A 26611-nucleotide genomic window follows, 5' to 3' on the forward strand; every position below is an offset into this window, starting at 1 on the left:
GTTTGTACTGCCAGTATCAAGTTGTGAACAAGTAGCTACTGTCATGGCATTAAAACAAATTAAACCACTTTTTAAGATAATTAGGCTCCTGACTGAATTCAGTTTGCTGTTTGTTGAAATGTTTTTGGTTATTTCAGGATAACTGCTGAGAACTTTGCTATATTCACATAGTTGTTAGCTGTGGTGACGTCTGGCAGAATGAAAGGCAGTCTAAGATGACTGACTTCAAACATTGGCCCCTGGTGTGTGAGCAGCTTGCAAAGTATCAGCACTATCGTCTATGTGTCGGCACAGCTATGTGAGTCTACAGTTTGTATCCAAAGGGCGGTAAAAGTGAACACAGCACAACAAGTATCGGTCATGACTGATCATGATTAGACTGCAGCTGAAAATGCTCATGCTGGCTAAAACTGGCACATTCACCATGATGTTGATTAACGTGTGCTACGTATGAATAAATTAAATGCAGAGTTATATCGATAATCTTGAGCCCAGACGAGACCGCCGAGTTAACAAACACGTTGCTGAGCATCTGAACATCCATCCATCCATCTGTGTACTTCTTATCCAGGGTCGGGTCGTGGTGACAGCAGGTTGAACAACTTATTCCAGCTCCTCCTGAAGGATCCTCAGTGCTCCCAGGCTAGATAGGCTCTGTAGTCATTCCAGTGAGTTGTGGGTCTGCCCCGGGGTCTCCTCCCAAGCCCTCCAAAGGCAGGCGCCCAGGAGGATCCTGATCAGATGTTTGAACCACCTCAGCTGGCTCCTTTTTGACATGAAGGCACAGCTCCTCATCCTATCCTCACCTGCCTGTAAAAGCAGGGATCTGTTCACTCATGAGCATATTGATCAATACTTATTGTGTATTTATGTATTAATAACGATGGCCAACAGATTTACAGAGACAGTAGGCGGTAGTAAGCTTCCAGTAGTATAATTATCCCTGTTGAAACACAGAGTGTCAGACAGCATGAATGAATGTGCTGTAAGAAGAACCTGTTTGTACATTTCTGGAGTCAGAATAAGTCCTTGTGTCTGATGAAGAAGGTGTGAACACAAAGCACAGTCACTTCCTGTTGTCTGAGCGCCAGCTGAAAACACCAGGAAGCAGCTTCCTTCATCTGGACGTGGCTTCGACTCTTTCTGCCCTCGGTTACATGAACTGAGCTGACGGGATAAAGGAAGTATGGAAATGCAGGACGAGGCTTCGTGACATAAAAACACTTTTTGCTTTATTCTTTTCCTCCTGGAGTCAGAGCAGCTGCTGAAGGAATGCAGGATGGGGAGTTTTCTTTCGACTGGCCGGGCTGCAGAACCCTCACAGGGAGGTAAGACGGTTTGTTACTGTGTTCACATGCACTGCAGCTTCAGAAGAGAAACTGTGAGAGTGAATTCTGTTTCATGAAACGATGAGCTCTGTACAAAGTCAGCAAACATTCAGACTGGAATCAGAAACAGCCGACGTGCCCCGACCTGTTTGATGGAAACCAGACGAGCTAAGGTGTGTCAGTCCGTCTGTCGAGGGTTACTCTGAGGAATGTGAGGCAGGAAAGGCTTGTTCCAGTGTGTGTGGAGAAAAAACGACAAAGAAGAACATAGAAATAAAACATGAACATACAAAATATAATATGACAAGACTGTCACAATAAAACAGGAAACTGACACATGACACAGAGACAAGACTGTCAAAATAAAACAGGAAACTGACACATGACACAGAGACAAGACTGTCACAATAAAACAGGAAACTGACACATGACACAGAGACAAGACTGTCACAATAAAACAGGAAACTGACACATGACACAGAGACAAGACTGTCACAATAAAACAGGAAACTGACACATGACACAGAGACAAGACTGTCACAATAAAACAGGAAACTGACACATGACACAGAGACAAGACTGTCACAATAAAACAGGAAACTGACACATGACACAGAGACAAGACTGTCAAAATAAAACAGGAAACTGACACATGACACAGAGACAAGACTGTCAAAATAAAACCGGAAACTGACACATGACACAGAGACAAGACTGTCACAATAAAACAGGAAACTGACACATGACACAGAGACAAGACTATCAAAATAAAACAGGAAACTGACAGACCCTGACAGTCGGATGGTCGTGTGGCCACGTTCCACTCCTTGATCGTGTACTCAGACAGAGTGGGACAGAAAATGTCCTAAACCCTCCTGACTTTGTTAAATAATCCTCTGCAGCTTGTAGTTCTGAGTGTGAGCTTCAGTAAATGACTGCATGACTACAAATACACGTGAACATGTCGATAAATAATGAAACCTCACACAGAATCCCGCCCACCTATCTGCGGTTCATTGAATAATAATCTGACTGAGGCGTTTCTTTCCTCCAAGTGTTTGTGACAGGTTTAACCCTTTAATGGGGCCAGGGACCATATATGGTCACTTCCATAGGCTTTTAAAATGGTGCCCCACGTCTCTCAATGAGTCACGTGACTTTCTGCAGCCAATCAGAGAATGTCAGGAGAACCTCATCATAACTGTGTAGCTTTTCTAGAGAACTTCAAGCTCTGCATAATCCATGGAGAACATGTTAGTCAGGTCCAGGAGGTTATCAAAGTGTTCCTGCCCAGTAAGAAACTCTCCTCTCTTGCTGAACAGCCTGAGCCTTCCTCCCCCTCCTAGCAGGCTCATGTCATGTAGACCCCTCCATCGTTTCATGGTGCTGATTCTGTGAGGGCCGGCTATCAAAGAAAAACATTATTCTAATGCACAAAGTATTGATAGTTTACACCTTAGTATTGATGTGCAAATAAATAAATAATATAGTTTTTCTACTGAAGTCACTTCATTTTGTTTTTTATTTTAGTTCTGCAGGTCGACAAAGATCCAACAAATACTGTCAGGTTAACTTAAATGTGTGTCAGTCTCATGTGAACTCTTCAGATTTGAGGTGAGTGAATTGTTTCCTGATTATTTTGTCTGTTTCATGACAGTCGCCGTCCAGAATGGAGTCAGCAACAATCCTCAGTTAAAAGATGTTACCGTTGGAAGGGACATGCACATGAATATCACAATGAGTAAATGCTTTAATTAATAAATCCAATATTTATGTTTAAGGAGAGTTCGGGTATTTTGCAAAGTGGTTGTATGAGGTATCCATAGTCAGTGTTATCTACAGTAGACGGTGGTCTGGTCAAGCAGCTGTGGATGGATCATCTGTATATTAGGAATATAGTCACTGCTTTACCACGCCGTCAGGCGGCCTTACAACTATTTCTGAGCTGCACATGAGCTGAACTCGAAGCTTCGGTCTCCCACAACAGCTCCAGATCACCATCTAATGGTGTAAAGTGTATTACCTTGATGAAAAGAGTGTGTAAAAAGTAGGGATGTAACGATGCATCGTGACACGATTAAAAATTTTAAAAAATCGTGAAAAAATCGTATCGTGAACAAAAAATCGTGACTCGAATCGAGTCGTGAGTTGAGTGTATCGTTACATCCCTAGTAAAGAGTGTTAGAATATTTCAGTTATTACAAACATAAGCACTTCCAGCCTACATGTGCACTCTGTAACATCAGCTGTTTGGAGCTGTAGGTAACTCACTACAACCTTCGACTTTAAAATACCTGAACTAACCATTAATTATGTGCTCTAACATGCATTTCATTATTTTGCATTTCTCAAGTGATGCATGTTTCTGTTTCAGTCCAACCTTCTGCCAGAACAGAGGAGACTCATGAAGTTTCTCCTAGAAGAGGTATTGTGCTGTAAAACAAATATGATGTATGTTTAGCTGAGTTTTCACACTAAGTAGTTCAGCGTACAGTAGTTTATATGATCTTTTACAGCTAATGCCAATCTGAATCTTGCTACCTACCAGCATCTTGATCTAAATTGAATGAGATTGATTCCTGTTGGGTTTATCCACAAATTTAACTTCTGATCTATCAAAGTAAACTGCAGCCAAAACCAACAAACACTTCCAGTACCCGTCAAAGGTTTGGACAAAATATCAAACTATGTAATGAACAAGGAACAATCTGTTTTATATTTTAAGTTCTTTACTGATGAAGCTTCGCACACGCTTTATTCTCTCGATCAACTTCATGAGGTCGTCACCTGGGAACTCCTTCAAGACTGTTGGAAAATCATTGAGGTGACCGCCTCATGAAGCTGACTGAGAGGATGAAGAGTGTGCAAAGCTTCATCAAAGCAAAAAAAACAACATGTTTTTGTGTTTACCCTTTTTTGTTTACCACATAATTCATTTATTCATCTTTCAGGAAAACTCCAACTGTGCCAAGCTCAACTGAAATCTTACCTTGAAAGTACAACAAAGAATCTGTCTCAAGGAACCAAAGAAAATGGATCGACTCCTTTAAACAAGATCTATACAGAGCTTTACATCACAGAGGGAGGCAGTGGGGAGGTTATTAGTGAACATGAAGTGATTGAATTACCGAGTAGAAGGTGTTCGAGTGAGGAGATGAAAATCCCCCTTAATGACATTTTTAAACCTTTAGCAAACGAAGACAACCCTCCCCAGAGAGTTTTGACCAAGGGAATCGCTGGCATCGGAAAAACTGTCGCTGTGCAGAAATTCACTCACGACTGGGCAGAAGGAAAAGTCAACCAAACCACTCAGCTCATATTTCCATTCACATTCAGGGAGTTGAATTTAATAAAAGATAAGCTTTGGAGTCTTATGGAGTTAATACGTTACTATTTTGAAGAAGTGAAAGATTTAGAAACATCAGACTACAACAATTCAAGTGTTTTGTTCATCTTTGATGGCCTGGACGAAAGCAAGTTGCCTCTGGACTTTAACAACAATGAGATGTGCCGCAGTGTCACAAAGAGCACAACATTAGACGTCCTACTGACCAACTTAATCAGAGGGACGCTGCTGCACAACGCCTCAATCTGGATCACAAGTCGACCAGCTGCAGCCACCAAGATTCCCTCTGATATCATCAACAGGGTGACCGAGGTACGAGGGTTTGACGATGAGCAGAAGGACGGCTACTTTCAGAAGGTAGTTAGTGACAAGGATGTGGCTCAGAAGATCTTTGATCATCTTCAGTCAAAGCCGCTGAGAAGTCTGTACATCATGTGTCACATCCCCGTCTTCTGTTGGATTTTAGCCACGACTTTCCAGAGCATCCTCAGAGAAACTCACAGAGGTGAGTTGCCAAAGACTGTGACTGAAATGTACACACACTTCCTGATCATCCAGACGAAACGGAAACATGAGAAGAATTATGAGAAAGGTGAAACAGACAAAGATGTGATCATGAAATTGGGAAAGTTGGCATTTGAACAGCTACAGAAGGGCAACATAATCTTCTATGAAAATGACTTGAAAAGTTGTCAAATTGATCTGAAACAAGCTGCAGTTTATTCTGGAGTTTGTACAGAGATCATAAGAAAAGAAAGTGGGCTTCACAAACAAGAGATCTACTCTTTCATACATTTAAGTGTCCAGGAGTTTCTTGCAGCTCTGTATGTGTTGGAGACTTTTATAGACTGTGGAGAAAATCTGCTTCCAAGCCAGACACGTGTAAGAGTGGCCTCAGAGAAAGGAGAACTTCCCATCATCCTCCTCCACAAGAACGCAGTGGACATGGCTGTGGCCAGCAATTATGGACAATGGGACTTGTTCCTGCGCTTCCTTCTCGGTCTGTCACAGGACAAAAACCAGGAGCTTCTTCAGAAAATATTTGGATTCAAGGGAAGACGTCCGCAGAGCAACCGGGGGACCATCACCTACATTCATGACAAGATCAAGAAACTGTCCTACACCGAAAAGAGTATCAACCTGTTCCACTGTTTAAATGAGTTGGGTGACCAGTCTCTGGTAGAACAAGTCCAAATGTACCAGAGCTCCGGGGATGTTAGTAAAATCTCACCAGCACATTGGTCGGCGCTGGCCTTCCTGCTGCTCGTCTCCAATGAAAGCCTGGACGTCTTTGACCTGAAGATACACCACAGATCAGATGGAGTTCTGGAGAGGATGCTGCCTGTGCTCAGAGCATCAAAAACAGCTTTGTAAGTATTTGGCCTAAAAGAAACCAACAACAACGGCACTGCCAGGTTATGTTTGAGAGAGTAGAAGATGTTACCTGTCACTGTGTTTTTCACCTTTAGGTTAAGTGACTGTAACCTCACTGACAGATCTTGCAAGTGTGTTTCATCAGCTCTCAGCTTTAAGTCTTCTGGTCTGGAGGAGTTAGACCTGAGCAGTAATAAACTGAAGGACTCTGGAGTGAAGCTGCTCTCTGAAGGTCTAACAAGTCCCAACTGCAAACTCAGGAGACTCCGGTAAGAACATCCAGGTTTACGGGCGATACTTCATCCATGATTCAATGTGGTGATCTATAGGTTGAATGTGCAATGTGTAGAGCTCCACGAATCTTCCCCTTTATAGATTAGAACAATATTTTCCAGAACATTAAAGGGTTTTTATGTCGTCCTCATGAAACAAATAATAGTTTTATATAGATATATAACAAGATCACTTTTAGTTTAGCATCTTCTGGAGCAGCCAGTTCAAACAAATATGGACGCTTGGTCAGTGGCTTCAAACTATGTACGCTTCATATCTGGATGAGTCAAACAAACACAGGACTTTAACCAGGAGACGGCTGTTCGTGTCCCGTGTGAAGCCAAAAGTCAACGTAGATTTCTCTTCAACTTTTGTACGTTACTTATGAACCCGACCGTTTCCTAAACCCAGCATGAACCACTAGAAGTCCAGAGTTACTTCTTGCTCGCTCACTCCTTCTCTCTTAGCTCAGTTAGCTCAGTTAGCTCAGTTAGCTGTGAGCTTGGAGCCCTGTGCTATACATTTACCACAATGACAAAGAATCTTTCATCTGTGTTTTCAAACCTGTTTTTGAGCCAATAAATGTGGTGAGCGCCACATAATTCATAACACTCTTTTTGTTCCTTTTTGTGCAGTTTGAAAGAATGTGGCATAACAAAAGAAGGATGCAAATCTCTGGCCAGCAGTCTGATGTCAAACCCTTCCCACCTGAAAGAGCTGGATCTCAGCAGGAATACATTTCATGATGGAGGACTGAAGCAACTCTCAGAAATTCTCAGCAAATGCTCTTTGGAAACACTGAGGTAAGATGTTAACTACATGTCTCTACATACTGTCCTGAGGGTGGTGCTACAGGAAATGTCATGGGGTCATTCAAATCTAAAGGGTTCATCCTCTCATGATCAGGAAAAGGATCAGGACATTTCATATCCATTTTATTGTGTAGAAGTGGAGATTTTGCCCCCTAATGGTGGTGCGAGGGGGATGAATTGGGGTCGATTCTCCATCCTCATCCTTACACTGGAGAGTTAAGAGCCAGGTGTCGTTCCTATCTGCAGGTTATCAGAGTGTGGCATCTCAGGGGAACTTGACATTTCAGGTCTTGACTTGAACCCATTTCACCTGAAAAACCTGGATCTAAGCAGGAACAGTTTCAGAGGACGAGCAGTCACTCAGCTCTGTGACTTACTGAAACATCCCGACTGTCAGCTGGAGAGATTATGGTAAGATTCAGCAAAGGTAAGACTCAAAGCTTCAAATGCACTAAACATAAAGGCATAAAGGAAACATGTGAATAAGACGGGAGTTGTTGCTCTTTTAGTTGTTTGTAGGCTAGTAGTTTACCCCTGCTTCCAGTCTTTGTGCTAAGCTAGGCTAAGCATGGCCTGGTCCTAGGGGTGGTTTTCTCTTTCTGTCTAAAAGCCAAACATTTATCTACTATCACAGTAAATTCAGCTGGTCTTGACATACATACATGGAGGTAGTCTGTGTCCGGATTATCCATCCCAACCTATAGTGGCATTTACAGTGAACTGTACACTTGATTTTTTAAAGGCTCTTTAAGACAAACCTACAAAAGGAATGTGCAGCAGACCTGGCCTCCGCTCTGGCTTTGAACCTTTCTCGGCTGAAGGAATTGGATCTGGGAGGAAACCAACTGTGTGACGATGGAGCGACGGAGATCGCTGCTCTGCTGAAAGATCCAAACTGCAAAGTGGACACCCTGAGGTGAGACAGTCCTCATGCTTAAATAGGTACATAGGTGTAGGTATAAGGTCCTGGGTAAATGCGTTAGTCAGGACCAATCAGAGTTTGTCTGACTCCTGAACAGGAAGCCAGGCCTTGTTGAAGCTGAAGTTGAAGTGAAGCTCCATAGGTGGGTAGGATTCACCTTGAGGTGATGAAGGGTCTGGATATGTTTGGAGGTTGGGGATGGTGTCTATGGACTCTGGGATGGTCGATCTGGGAGCCAAAGTGCAAGAAAAGATGATTCATGTTTGACCAACAGTCAAAGATGAGACTTCAGTGACTATCGAGTACGTGTCCTTTGAAGATGTGAAGACTTGGAGTGTCCTCAGGGTCTCTGTAATGAGAACTGTGTCCACATTCTCACAGTGGGGTACGGTACACGAATGGTTTGCAGTATGAAGGGAAAAACATTGGTTTCTCTACTGGACCGTGTAGGGTCAACGCCTTCTTCTTGACCAGCAGTCACCTCACGTGTGGTCACATGGTTGGGGTACAGGTGTGGAGTCATCGGCAGGTTAACAAAGACGTGCTGATCCTCGTCCATCCCTGACCTGAATGTTTGAAAATCTCACCCACCTGGTCCGAGGTCGGGCTTGAAGCTGCATATTACCACCTGTAACTGTTTCCCAACAGATTGGCTGGCTGTCGGTTCACAGACAGCGGCTGTGCTGCGCTGGCTTCCAGTCTGAAGTCAAACCCTGCCCACCTCAGAGTCCTGGATCTGTCGAGAAATGACCTCCAAGACTGCGGTGTCGAAAAACTTTCAGAGTTCTTGGCAGAGCCGCTTTGTCAACTGGAAACACTGAAGTGAGTATTGAGGACGCCTGTCACACATTCAGAAGTTACAGGCCATTGATACTAGAAGACAAACTTTAAATAAATGATTCATAACAGAGTATTTGTTGAAATCAATAATATGTAACAACAGAGACAAGACTACAACAAAACACCACCACAGAAAGCTGCAAAGAAATTATAAGTTCAAGTTTTTCATATGATCATCGCCAGAAAATGTTTTTTCTGCTCCATCTTCTCGTCACCCGAGGACAGCAGTCTGTCCCAGACAGGCTCGTGTTGTGCTGGTTCAGTATCTTCAGTCTGAGGACGACGCTCAGATCTTTGACATTTGCTGCTTTATTTTCATTATTACACCTGAGTTTGAAAACATTTTTATTCATCATCTGTTTGAGTTTTATAAATCTGCTCACACCAGAGTTTATTTTATTTCTACACTCCCATGAAAAGTTCCAGCACAGCCTGTGTGAACTGTTTGAACGTCTCCTTCCAGCCTGAAGTGCTGCTCAGTGACAGCAGCCTGCTGCCGGTCTTTGACCTTTGCCCTCAGCTGCTCCTCGGCTCTCGAAGAGCTCGACCTGAGCTACAACCAGGTGGACCAGGGGGTGGAGCTGCTTTCTGATTGGCTGAGGAAACCTCAGTGTAAACTGGAGATACTAAGGTGAGTTTTTATTAGTTTCCTGTCACTCTTTCTTCCCTGGTTCGTTAAATTAAGCTGAAATAAACGGACGTTGGTTTTTGGGATATTTTTGTGAAATCCACCGCAGCTTAGCTTAGCTTAGCTTAGCTTAGCTTAAAGACTGGAAACAGAGGGAAACAGCTAGCCTGTCTGTGTCCACATGTGTCATATGTGTTTGTCTGTGTTTCCTCTGGCAGGTTGTCAGGGTGCACGGAGAGCAGCTGTGAGCGCCTGGTCTCGGCTCTGAGGTTGAACCCTTCATACCTCAGAGAGCTGGAGCTGAGCAGGACCGATCCAGGAGGTCCAGGTCCGAAGATGCTGTCCGACCTACAGAAGGACAGTCGTTACACACTGCAGACGCTGACAGTGACGAAGTGATCAAACACCGACAGGCTCAACTTACATGAAGTATCTTCTGAACGATAGAAGAGATGTTTGGACCGAGCTGCTGTCAGTCCAACGCACGAGTTTCCCTTCAATACGTGAAAGACTGAGTGATGCTCCGTCTGGATTCAGACCACGTCTGCCACCATGTCAGACCCGACAGCGCTCCAGCTTCTTCAGAATCAGGCACTTCCTGTCACCCACTGATCTGAGAACAGTCCTTCACAGACTCATATCACCGGGACCGGGAGTTCTGGGGTCACGTGGTCAGCCTGAGTCTGTTGATGCTTTTATTCTCTGGTGTTTAGGGGGGGGGAAAGAGACAGACATAGATAGAGACAGACATAGATAGAGACACAGAGACAGACAGACACAGAGACAGACAGACATAGAGACAGACATAGAGACAGACATAGAGAGAGACATAGAGACAGACATAGAGACAGACATAGAGAGAGACATAGAGAGAGACAGACATAGAGACAGACACAGAGACAGACAGACATAGAGACAGACAGACATAGAGACAGACAGACATAGAGACAGACAGAGACAGACAGACAGAGACAGACATACATACATTCAGCAGGTACAGACACGCCCACAGAAACACACCTCATTTAGTATTTTATAAAAAACTTTATAAAAAATCTGAAACGTGAGAAAAACATTCTGAAGACGGACGGAGGACACGGGTCTGATTTCAGGACTGTGGTGATCAAAGTCATGATCAGACTGAATTACTGATTATGATTTATGATCACTGAGGGTGAAAATGAGTTCATACGTGTGTTCACTCCTGATTTCAGGTGGTTTAATAATAAAGAGACGTGACGCTCCTGATTTCAGAATTAAACTTTATTTCAGTTTCCTGAGTCGTACCTCGTTCACCTTGTCAGGAACGACCAATCACACGCTGGCGGCTGAGGAAGCTGCTGGAGCTGAAGAGTTGAGGTGAATACATAAATACATACAAGTACACAGAGTACTGACAGAAGTATCTGAACTCAAAGTACTGCTACAGGACGTACACAGTGAAATGTCTTCAGTAGTCAAACAAGCTGCCTCGTGAATTTAGAAAGAAATCAGCATCATCAAAATAACCTGAAACTCTGTCAGATAATTCAAGTCTGCACCTGTCCCCTGTCCTCCTGTCCTCTGTCCACCTGTCCTCCTGTACATCTGTCCTCTGTCCACCTGGCCTCTGTACATCTGTCCTCTGTCCACCTGTCCTTTTGTCCTCCTGTCCTTTTGTCCTTTGTCCATCTGTCCTTTGTCCATCTGTCCACCTGTCCTTTTGTCCTCCTGTACATCTGTCCACCTGTCCTTTTGTCCACCTGTACATCTGTCCTCTGTCCACCTGTACATCTGTCCTCTGTCCACCTGTCCTTTTGTCCACCTGTCCTCTGTTCCTCTGTCCATCTGTCCTCTGTCCACCTGTACATCTGTCCACCTGTCCCCCTGTCCTTTTGTCCACCTGTACATCTGTCCTCTGTCCACCTGTCCTCTGTTCCTCTGTCCACCTGTCCTCTGTCCACCCTGAGATGATCCTAAAACATGTTGTAATGTAACAATCAGTAGTTTTGTCCGTTTGTCTCGTGAACTTGTCCCGGACGAGGTGAAGACTCGGCTCCGCGTACGGTAAGAGTGGACGGACCGTCACAGCTGCTGTAGACCGGCCGTGTCCACCTTCACTTTGACGAACAGCGTGTCATCGCTGACATACGTGGCGTTGTGCGGAGTTTCCAGCTTGTCCAGGGGAATGAAGCAGGAAAACCCGACAGCGATGTTGCTGACGGACTCGGCGCCAGGTCGCTGGAAGCTTTTGGACGTCGGGTCGGGTTTGAAGCTGAGACTGCGGTGGTTAGCAGCACCGCTTTGGTCCAGAACAGACAGAGACACGGTCTGTCTGAAAGGCCACGGCAGCAGAGCATCGAAGTCTCCCGGCATGAGGACGACGTACAGGGACAGGTGTGTCCCTCTTCCTTCCCCGTCCCCGTTCAGGTAGACTTTGGCGGCCATCTTGTAGCCGCAGCGTCCGGTGTGGAAGGGCACGCTGCTCAGACTCGGCGGCTGACCTCTGACCTCAGCGTCCCTCCTTCTGCTGAAGTCGTCGATCTTCCAGATCAGCCTGCCGTCGTACGATGTGGCCTCGAGCTCCTGCAGGTGCTGCTTGTTACGATGGAGCTGAGCGGCGTGCAGATCCAGGAGACCCGAGTGGCGCTTCAGGTTCTCCTCCAACGTTCCTGTAACATAACAACAACATTCAGTGAAACGTTCTGGCCCTCGGCAGGTTCATGGAGGCGGGTCTGCAGGTTCTGTTACCCAGGTGTTCTTTCAGCGCCTCGGTTTCCGACACCTCCTGGATCACAGCGTCCAGAGACTTCCTGAGCTGCTCCAGCTCCTCCAGACCAGGACCGAGTGCCCGAGACACCTGCTGGACCTCCAGCTGGACAGTGGACAGGACGTCCTCATGCCTGCTCAGAGTCCTCTGACCACACAGACAGGCAGACAGACAGTAAGACAGACAGGCAGACAGTAAGACAGACAGGCAGACAGTAAGACAGACAGACAGACAGTAAGACAGACAGACAGGCAGACAAGTAGCATGATTTAAATGTTTTCTGGTTTTCCCTCTGATGTCCTCCGGCTGCTCCGCCTCAACTCTCTGTGATTTACAGAGTTTATAATGGACAGTGAAGTAAACTGCTGACAGCTGTAGCTGCTGTTAGCTCATGTTAGCTCAGTCTGTTAGCTCAGTCTGTTAGCTGCTGTTAGCTCATGTTAGCTCAGTCTGTTAGCTGCTGTTAGCTCATGTTAGCACGTCTGTTCTGTTCCGTCCTGCACTGACTTCAAACCACTTTCTCCTCCAGACTTTGTTCACTCAGATTTGGTCGTTTTCCTGGTTCATGTTCTTCTAAACATGCTTCTACATTGTAAACATGCCACGTACTACATTTGTTTCTCTTTTGTCTGTTTGCACAGGGTGTTTTATTTTGAAAATCCACAGGATTCTTTATGCTGTTTCTGTGTCTGACTTCCTGTCAGTTCGAGCTGCTCGCGGTGTCCATCAAAAATAGAACAGGCACAGAAGAAGAGGAGGAGGTTCGCTGCTGACCGCTGGGCCTGAAAACCTCCTCCTCTTCTGAAATAATGGCAGAGGAGAAGAGAGTGAAGAGGACGCTGACGGAGGAAGCTAAGAAGAGAAAAGGAGAGAGTGAGCGAGCAAGAAGCCGCCGGAGCTGCTGATGTTGACGATGGCGTTGACGATAACGTTGACGATGACGATGACGATGACGATAACGATGACGATGACGATAACAATGACGATGGCGTTGACGATAACGTTGACAATAACGTTGACGATAACGATGACGTTGACAATAACGTTGACGATAACGATGACGTTGACGATAACAATGACGTTGGCGATAACGTTGACGATGATGATAACGTTGAAGATAACGTTGACGATGATGATAACGATGACGATAACGATAATGTTGACGATAACGATAACGTTGACGATGACGTTGATGATGATGATAACGTTGACGATAACGTTGACGATGATGATAACGATGACGATAACGTTGACGTTGATAACGTTGACGATAACGTTGACGTTGATAACGTTGACGATAACGATAATGTTGACGATAACGATGACAATAACGTTGACGATAACGATAACGTTGACGATGACGTTGACGTTGACGATGACGATGACATTGACGATAACGTTGACGATGATATCGTTGACGATGGAGATTCTTCTCGTACTTACCTGAGCTGTGCAGATGATGCGTTCATGGTTGCTCGTCTGTTGCAGCAGCGGTCTGACTTCCTGCTGCAGACCGTCGAGCAGCGAACCGTCCGTCTGGACCTCCTGCTGCCTCTGCAGCGCCTCCTCCTGGAGAACCTCCACCTGTTTGGACGCAGACGTTACGGGAAGTCTCTGACTCCGAGTGCGAGCTGAGGTCATGGACGTACCTGTTGCTCCAGGTGAGTGTTGCTCTTCAGGACCAGCAGCATGTGATGGTTGACGGCAGCGTCTTCATGCAGCTTCACTCTCGCTCTCTGACCCTGCGGGACACGATGCGCGGCGTCAGGTATCGAACACGCGGACTTCAGTCTGTCAGCTCAGGTGAACTTACCTGCACGCAGCAGCCAAACCTCTGATAGGAACAGCTGACCTGAACCTCAGGACACGAGTCTCTGTGCTCCTTCAGCTGCAGGACAGACAGACAGACAGACAGACAGACAGACAGACAGACAGAGGACAGACAGACAGGCAGAGGACAGACAGACAGACAGGCAGAGAGAGACAGAGAGACAGAGAGAGACAGACAGACAGACAGACAGACAGAGAGAGACAGAGAGACAGAGAGAGACAGACAGAGTTTAACGTCTTCACTCATGCCGATATCAGGAAGCTAACAGAGCTAACAAAGCTAACAGAGCTAACAGAGCTAACCGAGCTAACAAAGCTAACAGAGCTAACAAAGCTAACAGAGCTAACCAAGCTAACAGAGCTAACCAAGCTAACAAAGCTAACAGAGCTAACCAAGCTAACAGAGCTAACCGAGCTAACAGAGCTAACAAAGCTAACCAAGCTAACAGAGCTAACCAAGCTAACAGAGCTAACCAAGCTAACAGAGCTAACCGAGCTAACAAACCTAACAGAGCTAACAGAGCTAACCAAGCTAACAGAGCTAACAAAGCTAACAGAGCTAACAGAGCTAACAAAGCTAACAAAGCTTAGCTTAGCTAACAGCGCTAAGGTCACAGGGGGGTCAGGTGAGTGGTGCTGAGCGCTGCCACCACATACGTCACCTGACACAGATCAGCCAATAGCAGCAGCCTCTCTCTCACCTTGTGTCTGGGAAGCTTCTGTGAGCAGCTGGGACAGTGGACCTCCACGTCAGGACAGGAGGTCAGCACGTGGTCCTCCAGAACACAGAGACAACACGTCAGCACGCCTCCACCTTTACACGCTCTGTGCTTACCTGTGCTGTAAGCCCCGCCCCTTCATGTACACAGATATGCTACGTCAGCTACACCTGTCAACAGACACCATCAGGGCCGGCTCATAAAACTAAATGAAATCCGACCCCGCTCCCGTCCGATTGGACTACCAGGTCCGTCTGGGCGGGTCTTTACCTGGATGAGGCTGAGTGGGAGTGGCTGCTGGCAGTGTGGGCAGGGCTCTGTGCGGTGAGGACAGGTGCTGCTCAGGTGTTCCTGCAGGTGTCTCCTCTGTAGCGCCGCCCTGCAGCCCACATTGAAGCACTGCACCTGCTCGTACGGACACGAGCTCAGGTGGTCCTGGATGGAGAAACACAGACGGACGGTCACGGGAGGTTCTGACGCTCCGAGCCACAACACTGACGAAACAGACCGGACCGGACCGGACCTGCAGGCGGTGCAGCGTCACCACTGAGGTGCATGCTGGGAAGTTGGTACAGTACACCTCCAGATTAGAGATCTCACGTTTACAGCAGTTATCCTGGAACACCTGCAGAGAGACGACCAATCAGGAGGGAGCGTGTGTGTGTGTGTGTGTGTGTGTGTGTGTGTGTGTGTGGTTTCTGGTTCGGACCTCAGCTGGTGTGACCACGGCGCCGTCCACCGGACAAACTGGACCGGATGGTGGCGACGTCTCCCTGAAACACCAAGCAGTGACAGTTTTAAGGTGGACTGGGTCAGTCTGAGTGTGTTTTAAGGTGGACTGGGTTATTGTGAGTGTGTTTTAAGGTGGACTAGGTTATTGTGAGTGTGTTTTAAGGTGGACTGGGTTATTGTGAGTGTGTTTTAAGGTGGACTGGGTTATTGTGAGTGTGTTTTAAGGTGGACTAGGTTATTGTGAGTGTGTTTTAAGGTGGACTGGGTTATTGTGAGTGTGTTTTAAGGTGGACTGGGTTATTGTGAGTGTGTTTTAAGGTGGACTAGGTTATTGTGAGTGTGTTTTAAGGTGGACTAGGTTATTGTGAGTGTGTTTTAAGGTGGACTGGGTTATTGTGAGTGTGTTTTAAGGTGGACTGGGTCTGTTTGTGTTTTAAGGTGGACTGGGTAAGAGTGAGTGTGTTTTAAGGTGGACTGGCTCTTACAGCAGGCCTTGCAGACAGTGGAAGCAGTAGATGTGTCCACAGGAGTTCTGCTGAGGGTTGAGGACGACTCCTCTGCAGACAGGACAAACGAACTCGTCCTTCAGCGCCAACACGAACTTCAAGGCGTGCTGGATGGAGGTCAGCTCAGACTCCCATGATCCCATGGGGCCCGTCGACCTCACCCTGGACTCGTCAGACCTCACAGAGTCCTGAGACTGCAAACTGGACTCGATGGACCCTCCCAGGTTTGAGTGTGCTGTCGCCATGAGGCAGGACTGAAACATGAAATAGAGACAGGACTGTTCAAGGCTGTTTCAGACTGTTCAAGGCTGTTTAAAACAGCTTAAGACTGTTCAAGGCTGTTCAAGACTGTTTAAGACTGTTTAAGACTGTTTAAGACTCTTCAAGACTGTTCAAGACTGTTTAAGACTGTTTAAGACTCTTCAAGACTGTTCAAGGCTGTTTCAGACTGTTCAAGGCTGTTCAAGACTGTTTAAGACTCTTCAAGACTGTTCAAGACTGTTCAAGACTGTAGAAGAATGTTCAAGGCTGCTTAAGACTGTTCAAGACTGTAGAAGAATGTTCAAGATTATAGAAGACTGTTCAAGGCTGTTTAAGACTGACTGTTTAAGACTGACTGTTTAAGACTGACTGTTTAATACTGCTTTAGGCTGTTCAAGGCTTTTCAAGACTGGGAGAGACGTAAACAGGAAAAAGATTCATGAGGTTCATTATAATTTTAAGGAGTTTTCCAGGTTTTCCAGGAGGAAAATAAAAAATCAATGATCAGGGCGCCCCCTCCTGGCACACTGATCTGTTCAGTGCACGTTTGGCCCACGGGCCATATGTTTGACACACCTGGTGGACAGAGCAACCTTCTTCCCGTCATGCACCTGGTGTCAGGTGTTCTCCAGGTAAGCGACGCACCTGGAGAACACCTGACCATGAAACACAGAGAAACGAGTCCGCTCATCTTTCCCGCCGCGCAGCGGAGCGGCTTTACTTTCACTTTCTACACACACACACACACACACACACACACACACACACACACTCACCGCGGGCTGACAGATGTTTCCCGCCACGCCGCAGCCCGTCTCTCAGCTGATCGATGATCCTGATCAGTATCGATCATCTGCCGCCGCGGCGGAAGAGGAAATTGATTCAGGAAGTGACGTCACATCGACATGACCGTTCATGGTCATGACCGTCAGAGCGCTGACATGCGCACTAAGTTTCCTGGTTTTATTTTGAAAAGCTGAACGCTTAACAGACACGTGACGTCAACACTGTAATATTTCAAAATAAAGGTATCTCACAGCTGGTTTGTTAAATAAAGTTTTATTTCAGAAAAAGTCTCAATGTGTTTATTTATATGTTTAGCTAACGCTACATCTTACAGCTAACATAACTTAAAGCCATTAGTCATTAGCTACGTCGTTAGCATTTAGCTTCAGAAACAACGATGTAGCTAATGTGCAGCTGTAACATGCTACGTGCTAGCTGCTAACGATAAGTGTTAGCTAATCATAAGCTAACTAATCTCCATTAGTCATTACTGAAGGTTAGCTAGTGTTTCGCTAGCAGCTAACACGTAGCATGTAGCATTAACAGTTAATTGGACTGATGTTTGCTCGACTGTGATTGGACGAGAGCAACAAAAGGGGGCTGGGCTTAGTAAAGGTGTACTTGAGTAAATGTACTTAGTTACTCAGTGAAGACAAACGAGGCGGTGTGATGGTACAAACGTCGTTTTTAATGAGACGTCGGAGCAGCTCCACCTTTACAGCAACACCTCACACAGAGGACTCCGCCCACGGCTCCATGGTTCCAGTTACGTTTAATGCAGTGACACAGGTTCGTTAAGAGCACTTTCACAACGAGTTTCACACCAAGTCCAGAGCGGTAGCACCAGGAAGGACAATAAATAATGAAAAGACAGAGTGGAGTCCAGCCGGGCGGCGATGACGGGGTCTGCTGACGGAGGCTGAAGGACGGACGAGTGAACCTTTAGTGTTAACCTGTGAAACAGGTGATGACGGCTGATCGGTTACAAAGGAGTCAGATAGATACAAACTGTACACAATGCTAATGCTACTGTACACGACGAGGCCTTCAGTTCAACCTGGCACAAACAGAGGAGCTGCGTCTCAGTCCACATACTTCTGAGTACTCTTCTACGCAGTACTCTGTGTACTTCAGCAGGTAGTGTTGTGAATTGTACCTATGTTAGCTCCAGAATATAAATATAAATCATACGCACAGCTTACATTGGTATATTGAGGTATGCACCTCCGCCTCTTCTTCTCCGGTGGTCCCTCCTCTTCAGCGTCCACTGACTTATGGACTCAACATCAGGAGTGTAAGTCTGGAAGTACGAGGACTGAGACACAGCACAGACTGTTCTTTACCACGCCATGCTGGGTGAAATCACACAGAGTGGGAGCTCCGTCAGGAAGTGCTGAACATGAGAGACAAACAATGAGACGATCCAGCAGGCAGCAGTGTTCAGCCACGACACAAACCACGTCCTGAAGAACTATTAGACCCGAAAACTAAAAGTGTGTCCTGACGGTGGCGCTACAGGAAGGTCATGTGGTCATTATAGTCGTACATATTCATCGTCGGGGGAGCAGGGTGGTATTTCATCAGTACATGTGGCGAGGCGGAGGTTAAAGACGACAGTAAATGTAAAATGTTAAGAACCGACACTGATTCAGGTCATTTAGCTGTTATTTAAAAAATGCAACATCCAGCTTTACACATCTACCGAGACGTTTGACAGTGCTGAGTTCTGACAGGAACAGGAAGGGACCCAGGGTTGAACCCTGTGGGACGCCACTCTGCTGCTCTGCTCTAACAAAGAACCAGCATCAACCAGCAGGTACGCTGCAGGTGGAGTCCCGTGGGAAACATGGACTTCAGCTCCTACAGTTCAAATAAAAACTCACACTTTGTTTTGTGTTCTAGTCACTCAGATTTTCCCACAGGACCTGAACGCAGCAGACGATCTGAGACCTCTGACTCTGGTTAGTGGAGGGTTGACGATGAGGCCGTCTCTGATTGGTGGATAGCCAGGCCGGTGGGCTGCTGGGCGGAGCTTGGACCCGATCCCCCGGGGTTGCCGCAGAGGGTCATGGGAGCGGGCGGGCGTGGGTTGAGGCGTGGTGGCAGGGGGTTGGAGGGGCGGATGAGAGGCGGAGGCTGCTGCAGGGTGGGGCGGGGCTGCAGGAACCGGGCCTGTTGTTGGAGGGGCGGGGGCTGGCGGTGCAGGGAGGGCGTGGCCGGGAGGGATGGCCGCAGGAGGGGAGGAGGCTGGTGGAGGGAGGAGGAAGAGGAGGAGGCGCTGGAGGTCACTGGAATCTGAGCTGAAGAAGACGAGGAGGCAGCAGGAGACGCACCTGAGGAGGTCACCTGACCCTGGAGAGAGGAGAGGGTGGAGCTATGATTACCTCACTGCAAGTCTCCGTCAGTCACATTTAATTTGATTCATAACCTGAGAAACTGTCAGTGGTTTAACAGTGAACACAGCGACAGAACCTCTGAACCGGCAGTGTCCAGTCTAACAGTGAACACAGCGACAGAACCTCTGAACCAGCAGTGTCCAGTCTAACAGTGAACACAGCGACAGAACCTCTGAACCAGCAGTGTCCAGTCAACAGTGAACACAGCGACAGAACCCTCTGAACCAGCAGTGTCCAGTCTAACAGTGGACACAGCGACAGAACGAACTCTGAAACAGCCAGTGTCCAGTTCTAACATGGACACAGCGACAGAAAACCTCTGAACCAGCAGTGTCCAGTCTAACAGTGAACACAGCGACAGAACCTCTGAACCAGCAGTGTCCAGTCTAACAGTGACACAGCGACAGAACCTCTGAACAGCAGTGTCCAGTCTAACAGTGAACACAGCGACAGAACCTCTGAACCAGCAGTGTCCAGTCCTAACAGTGAACACAGCGACAGAACCTCGAACAGCAGTGTCCAGTCTAACAGTGGAACACAGCGACAGAACCTCTGAACCGGCAGTGTCCAGTCTAACAGCGAACACAGCGACAGAACCTCTGAACCGGCAGTGTCCAGTCTAACAGTGGACACAGCAGCCTATCAGGTGGTTTTCTTGCCGGGTTTGGATCCTGGCATCCCGGGCTGAGTCAGTTCAGTTAGCTACACGGCTGACCGAGCTAACCACAGTACTAGCGAGGTCCATAACATTTATTTATGTTAGCACTTAGATCAGCACCAGCTCCAAACCAACTGGATCCTCAGTGTTAGCGGAGTTATATTTATTATATTAGCTTCAACACCACAGCTATCCATCAGGAGCCCGGTTCTGTTAGCATGCTAACAGCAGATTCAGTTAGCAGCAGTCAGCTACTTTAGCTAAAGCTCTGTCCCCCTCAGGAAACATCAGGATGACTGTAGCAGCTCTCACAGTCACTCATCGACACTCCAGCGGCGTCAGAAGAGAGAAGGCGTTTGATTGGATGTAGTGCAGGATGACATCATCAACAACTCTTTACCATGCCATGAAGAATCCCTGAGAACACTGAAGACATGACGTGACCCCTGGAAATCATTCACCACTAACTCGTCCATGTGTGGACGTCGTCGCTCTTCCTAACAGGTCACTGCCGTTACAGGAAACAAGTGCACATGTGCGAGGTCTCGTAGATCTAGCGCCCTGGTAGCTCACCTGGTTGAGTCCTTACCCGGGTTCAATTCCAGCCTGTGGCCCTTTGCTGCATGTCATCCCCTCTCTCTACCCGCTTTCCTGTCTCTCTACAGCTGTCCTACCAAATAAAGGCATCAAAGCCCAAAAAAAAAAAAAATCCAGGGTTACCATGGAGACACAGCCAAGACTGCCAAAATGTATCAAACAAACATGGACATCATTCTTAGTGTGTTGGAGGCACCAAAGAGTCGTTAGCATCATGATGGGACGACGTAACGTAAGCAAAGTCTGACTAAAGATCTAAAGTGAAACCAGCTGACGGACGATTGGGAGCGTGAAGCAAACCCAACACGTAGCATGACTGAACACGTCTCACCTCTTCATCCTCTTCGTCGGTACTCTTCCCCGATGGTGTGGTGGAGCTGTTCTTCCCCTCCTCTCCAGAGGTGGCGCTGTCTCCATTGGGAGCTTGTGTTCCCTGTTCGGCCTCCCACTCCTGCAGCACCTCGTCCAGGTTGAACCGCCGCCGGTAGTTCACGAAGAAGTTCTTCACCTGGCCCACCGTCTTGTTACCAATGACGTCAGCGATGGCCTGGAAGTCTTTTCCGTATTTTCTGACGCCTGAAGATGAAGAAGAAGATTGCAGACGGTTTATGGGCTGATTCTTAAGTACAATAAGATATTTTATGTGCGAATAAGTCCAAGAAGTCGTTGAGCTCTGTTTTTGGTCTCTACCACCTCCTGATGTTCACCAGCTCAGACTTTGTTGGTTGCTGGGTTTCAGACCTGTTACCTGGTGACCAGTGAGGACGCTCACCTTGAACAGCCAGGAGCTGCTCGTCTGTGGTCCAGCGGGCGTTCACCTTCTGGTTAGACTGCGTGAACAAAGAGGTGAAGTGAAGAAGATGTAAGGGTCATAAGGTAGATGTACAGGTAAAGGACTTTGTTTTTGGGTGTAACTGATGTTTAACTTGAGGAGCGGTGCTTCGTACCTCGGGCAGCCTGAACTCTTCGATCCCAGAGTCCAGCATGTGTTTCAGTCCGCTGTTCATCTGTTTGGCGTTCTGCACCTGAACGGAGAGACAGAAACACTTGAGTCGACAATGAGCAGAAACATGAACAGGTACCAGACTGCTGCTAAACGGCCCGGTTCAAAGTACCTGTCTCTTCAGGGACACCAGCTCCATGTCCAGCTGACGGAGGAGGGTGTTTGCGGCAGAGGCGCTGCAGGACACGGCCACCACGTCCTCCTGGGTCAGGTACATGCCTTTGGGGGGTCGGCAGCGAGAGCGCTGGTGGTGTCGGTGTTGCAGGGTCTGGTGCTCCCGCCGACCCAAAGCCACCTTAGAGCCCGGCACCACCGGCTCCACCTGGTTCTGCAGGGAAGGAGACGGAAAGGAGGGCGAGCTGTTTACTGACAGATTCAAACACACTCCACTGGGCATGGTACTATGTCCAGGTTTTAGACATGTTGGCGCCGTTTACCAACCAAAGCCTGCTGAGACGTGATTGGTCAGTACTTTGGTATTGGTTTATAAAGGTGGTTGTCACAGCAACAGCAGCTCAGGTGTGTCCACGTACCTCTTTCTTGGTTTCCTTGTTCGGGTCATAGTCGCTGTCGTTGGCTTCGATGGGATTGGCTTCCTCCATCTCCTCATCACTACGGCAACAACAACAACCGACGCAGTCCCCCACACACACACACCATGCGATACCAAAGAAGAAGAACAGAGTCAGACAGAGTCTCAATCTGAACACAAAAAAACATTTTAGAGAGACTGTCGGGCGTCATCAGTCTTACCCGTCGTCAGTCTCACCCGTCGTCAGTCTCACCCGTCGTCAGTCTCACCCGTCGTCAGTCTCGTCTGTCGTCAGTCTCGTCTGTCGTCAGTCTCACCCGTCGTCAGTCTCACCTGTCGTCAGTCTCACCCGTCGTCAGTCTCGTCTGTCGTCAGTCTCACCCGTCGTCAGTCTCACCCGTCGTCAGTCTCGTCTGTCGTCAGTCTCACCCGTCGTCAGTCTCACCCGTCGCCACTCTCACCCGTCGTCAGTCTCACCCGTCGCCAGTCTCACCCGTCGTCAGTCTCGTCTGTCTCGTCTGTCGTCAGTCTCACCCGTCGCCAGTCTCACCCGTCGCCAGTCTCACCCGTCGCCAGTCTCACCCGTCGCCAGTCTCACCTGTCGTCCTGGTTGCTCCTGTTGGCCAGTTTTCGAGCCTGTCGGTCCATCAGACTCGTTCTGGAGCGAGTCTTCTTCCATGAGTAGTAATATTTCACCAGACTGGAGATGGATTTATCCGGCACACTGAACGGCGAACACAAAAACTCAATGTTTGCCCAGCATGCTTTCTGATGGTGTTTTAGTGCTTTTGTTGTGTTGTCGTTGTATGCAGTCAATCGTTGTCGTTTTGTTGTTCTGTGTTGATCTTGTCCTGTGTCGGTACGAGCCATGGTGTTGTTAAGTCATGGTGTTGTTGTCGTCGTCATGGTGTCGTTGTCATGGTTGTTGTCGTCGTCGTATTGCAAATGTCAGTTTTTTTGTTGTTTTATCATCATGTGTTTCTGTTGCTGTTGTTGTGTTGTTATCATTGTTGTCGTGTTGTTGTTATCATTGTTGTGTGTTATCATCTTGTTGTCATGTTGCTGTTGTGTGTTGTTATCGCTCATTGTTGTCGTGTTGCTGTTGTTGTGTTGTTGTTCTTGTTGTCGTGTTGCTGTTGTTGTGTGTTGTTATCATTGTTGTCGTGTTGTTGTTACATTGTTGTTGTCGGTTGCTTTATTGTGTTGTTGTTATCATTGTTGTGTGTTCTCATCATTGTTGTCGTGTTGCTGTTGTTGTGTTGTTATCATTGTTTGTGTGTTATCATCATTGTTGTCGTGTTGCTGTTGTTGTGTTGTTGTTATCATGTGTCTGTTGCTGTTGTTGTGTTGTTGTTATCCGTGTTGTTATCATCATTGTTGTGTTGTGTATCATTGTTGTCATGTTGTGCTTTTTTGTTGTTGTTGTTGGTGTTGTTTATCATTGTTGTGTTGTTTCATATGTTTGTTGTGTTTATTGTTTTTGTTATTCATTCATTGTTGTGTTGTTATCATTGTTGTGTTGTTATATATCATTGTTGTTGTGTGTTGTTATCATTGTTGTCATGTTGCTGTTGTGTTGTGTTGTTTATCCTTGTGTTGTCGTGCTGATGTTGTTGGTCTGTTGTTATCGTTGTGTTGTTGATCTATCATTGTTGTGTTGTTATCATTGTTGTGTTGTTTCATCATTGCTTGTCGTGTTGCCGTTGTTGATGTTTGTTATATTGTTGTCGTGTTGTTGTTACAATTGTTGTGTTGTTATCATCATTGTTGTCATGTTGCTGTTGTTGGTGTTGTTTATCTCATTGTTGTCGTGTTGCTGTTGTTGTGTTTATCATCATTGTTGTCGTGTTGCTGTTGTTGTGTTGTTGTTATCATTGTTGTCGTGTTGTTGTTATCATTGTTGTGTTGTTATCATCATTGTTGTCGTGTTACTGTTGTTGTGTTGTTGTTATCATTGTTGTCGTGTTGCTGTTGTTGTGTTGTTATCATTGTTGTGTTGTTATCATCATTGTTGTCGTGTTGTAGTTATCATTGTTGTCATGTTGCTGTTGTTGTGTTGTTGTTATCATTATTGTTGTGTTGTTATCATTGTTGTGTTGTTATCATCATTGTTGTTGTGTTGCTGTTGTTGTGTTGTTGTTATCATTGTTGTCATGTTGCTGTTGTTGTGTTGTTGTTATCATTGTTGTCGTGTTGCTGTTGTTGTGTTGTTATCACTGTTGTGTTGTTATCATCATTGTTGTCGTGTTGCTGTTGTTGTGTTGTAGTTATCATTGTTGTCATGTTGTTGTTGTTGTTGTGTTGTTGTTATCATTGTTGTGTTGTTATCATCATTGTTGTGTTGTTATCATTGTTGTGTTGTTATCATCATTGTTGTCGTGTTGCCGTTGTCGTGTTGTTGTTATCATCATTGTTGTTGTGTTGCCGTTGTCGTGTTGTTGTTATAATCATTGTTGTCGTGTTGCCGTTGTCGTGTTGTTGTTATTGTTGTCGTGTTGCCGTTGTCGTGTTGTCGTTATAATCATTATAATCATTGTTGCCGTTGTCGTTGCTGTACTTTACCATCTGCTGGATGCGGTGGAAGCTCTTGCCGTGGAAGCTGAAGGCCTGCTCAAACAGAACTTTGTCCTCCACCGTCCACTCGTCTGGAAACGGGGTGAAGTTCGGCAGGTCAGCCAGAGACTTCTCAATGTTGTGTTTGTGCCAGAAGAGCATGCCGAGCGCCTGCACACACACACACACACACACACAGTGTTAATTCCAGACTGTCTTTATTCGTGTGGACAGGTGAGACAGGCTGTGTGTGTGTGTGTGTGTGTGTGTGTGTCCTCACCTGCTCCACGTTGTATCCGTGTTTCTCCTTGGCGATGGCGATGTATTCGTCCACTGTGGAGGAAACAGACTGACGTGAGGACGTGATGGAGGCGGCGGCGGCGTACAGAGGACAGGAAGTGGACTTACGTTTGGAGTCGACGATGGTGTGATACGGAGACCAGACCAGCATCCCTCCACTGTCTTTGTCCGAGTACTTCGTGGAACCTGAACAAACATCGCAGAAACGTACGGAGAACGGAAACCTTTAACTACGCTGACCTGTGATCAGTGATGCCGGCAACGTGTTGCTCTGATATGACAACTTTTTTTCAGTAATGAGTAATCTATTTCCAGATTACAGTTACTTATCCAAGTCACTGTGCGTTACTAGTTTTGTCATTTTCCTTAGTAAGAAAATGTTCCTGTCTCGGGGAATGACGTCACGTGCTGTCTGCTGACAGCTGTAGCTGCTGTTAGCTCAGTTCGTCAGCTTGGTGGTGAGCTCAGAGCGACGGGTACCCGTCGCTCTGAGCTCACCGCCAAGCTGACGAACTGAGTGTTTGTACCAACAGGCGTTATGGAAGAAGAAGAGGAGGTAACCAGGCTCAGCAGCTTCTATGGACATGATGGCAGAGGAGCAGAGAGTGAAGAGGACGCTGACGGAGGAAGCTAAGAAGAGAAAAGGAGAGAGTGAGCGAGCAAGAAGCCGCCGGACAAGAGTAAATGTGGGACTGACTTTTAGTGGTTGGTGAGAGCTTGGTGAAATAAAAGGCTGAAAGACAGACGCCGAGCTGGGCTGACTGCTGCTGGACTAGGCAGTGAGATCAGCTGCTGCTGTAATCAGAGTAAATACTCGAGTACAGAGTAATAGAGTAATGAGTGTGTGTGGTTGGCTCGTGCTCTCAGCTCTCACTTGAGGAGCGGTGGTAGCCTCGGCTCACGTTCAGCGGATCAACACCGCAGTCTCGGTCTGAACGTGTACCGAGGCTACCACCGTCCGGCTCTCCGGTACAAACCAGTAAAACCTCACCGGGCTCGAACTCCGGGATGTTGGCCTGGTAGTCGGCTCCGACCCGCATCCCGACATCTGCAGACAGACACAGGGCATCAAACACACGACACGTCCGAGGCTGAACGTTCAGAAACGCGCACGTACGGAGCGACGACGGGCTGTTCGAGGCTATACTCACCGTGTTCGTCGTCGCTGCCGCTCTCGTCAGAGAAATGTCCGTTCGAGGCGTTGGACGGACTCTTGGTGCCGTTGGACCGACCCTTGCCCAAATACTCCGAGCCTTTATCCATCATGCCCGGCATCTCCGCGCTCACACTGTCCGATTTGCAGCCGCTGTGTCGGGATAGAAAATGTCAGCAGGAGCCGCTCGGTGCTGCAGTTCGCAGCTCCGTCCGCAGCTCCGGCGCTGTCGCTGCCGCGCTCTCTGTCCGCGCCCGCCGCGGTTAAACGGCCGCTTCAGGCGGTGAGAGCTCACGCAGGACGGCGGGACAGT

At 47.2% G+C, this 26611-nt stretch overlaps 3 protein-coding genes across 8 annotated transcripts; 1 reads left to right on the forward strand and 2 right to left on the reverse strand.

Annotated features, from left to right (window-relative positions):
- Window positions 1–1059: 1059 nt before the first annotated feature.
- Window positions 1060–10321, forward strand: LOC104936669 (ribonuclease inhibitor-like). Of its 3 annotated transcripts, none has more exons than XM_027282676.1 (11): window positions 1060–1328; window positions 2986–3069; window positions 3703–3753; window positions 4280–6044; window positions 6144–6317; window positions 6957–7124; window positions 7380–7544; window positions 7876–8049; window positions 8704–8877; window positions 9316–9526; window positions 9742–9880. In XM_027282676.1, exons 1-10 carry the CDS (start codon window positions 1280–1282, stop codon window positions 9485–9487), a joined length of 2976 nt encoding a protein of 991 aa, XP_027138477.1. In that variant the 5' UTR covers window positions 1060–1279; the 3' UTR covers window positions 9488–9526; window positions 9742–9880. The 3 variants fall into 3 exon arrangements, with proteins under 3 accessions (XP_027138477.1, XP_010751040.2, XP_019128356.1); XM_010752738.3 differs by having other exon boundaries at window positions 1062–1328; window positions 9359–9526; window positions 9742–10321; XM_019272811.2 differs by lacking the exons at window positions 1060–1328; window positions 2986–3069; window positions 3703–3753 and having other exon boundaries at window positions 4434–4567; window positions 4780–6044; window positions 9359–9526; window positions 9742–10320.
- Window positions 10322–10771: 450 nt separating this feature from the next.
- traf5 (Tnf receptor-associated factor 5) lies at window positions 10772–18424 on the reverse strand. Of its 2 annotated transcripts, none has more exons than XM_019272817.2 (11): window positions 18309–18424; window positions 16039–16313; window positions 15531–15594; window positions 15345–15446; window positions 15092–15256; window positions 14804–14878; window positions 14086–14160; window positions 13922–14014; window positions 13716–13856; window positions 12254–12419; window positions 10772–12174 (listed from the first exon to the last, which is right to left on the reverse strand). In XM_019272817.2, the coding sequence occupies exons 2-11, from the start codon at window positions 16302–16304 to the stop codon at window positions 11588–11590; spliced, it is 1734 nt and encodes a 577-aa protein (XP_019128362.1). In that variant the 5' UTR covers window positions 16305–16313; window positions 18309–18424; the 3' UTR covers window positions 10772–11587. The 2 variants fall into 2 exon arrangements, with proteins under 2 accessions (XP_019128362.1, XP_019128363.1); XM_019272818.2 differs by lacking the exon at window positions 18309–18424 and adding an exon at window positions 17097–17356.
- On the reverse strand, window positions 17772–26451 carry rcor3 (REST corepressor 3). 3 transcript variants are annotated; one of them, XR_003462954.1, is made up of 13 exons: window positions 26297–26451; window positions 26137–26193; window positions 25254–25331; window positions 25126–25178; window positions 24855–25016; window positions 22891–23016; window positions 22294–22372; window positions 21873–22088; window positions 21705–21782; window positions 21530–21587; window positions 21089–21333; window positions 18990–19458; window positions 17772–18499 (listed from the first exon to the last, which is right to left on the reverse strand). XR_003462954.1 is itself a non-coding variant. In XM_027282691.1 (12 exons), exons 2-12 carry the CDS (start codon window positions 26191–26193, stop codon window positions 19069–19071), a joined length of 1542 nt encoding a protein of 513 aa, XP_027138492.1. In that variant the 5' UTR covers window positions 26297–26451; the 3' UTR covers window positions 17772–19068. The 3 variants fall into 3 exon arrangements, 2 of the variants coding, with proteins under 2 accessions (XP_027138492.1, XP_027138493.1); XM_027282691.1 differs by having other exon boundaries at window positions 17772–19458; XM_027282692.1 differs by having other exon boundaries at window positions 17772–19458; window positions 24850–25016.
- Window positions 26452–26611: the final 160 nt, after the last annotated feature.

This window comes from Larimichthys crocea, chromosome X, assembly GCF_000972845.2.
Source record: "Larimichthys crocea isolate SSNF chromosome X, L_crocea_2.0, whole genome shotgun sequence".
NCBI lineage: Eukaryota > Metazoa > Chordata > Actinopteri > Sciaenidae > Larimichthys > Larimichthys crocea.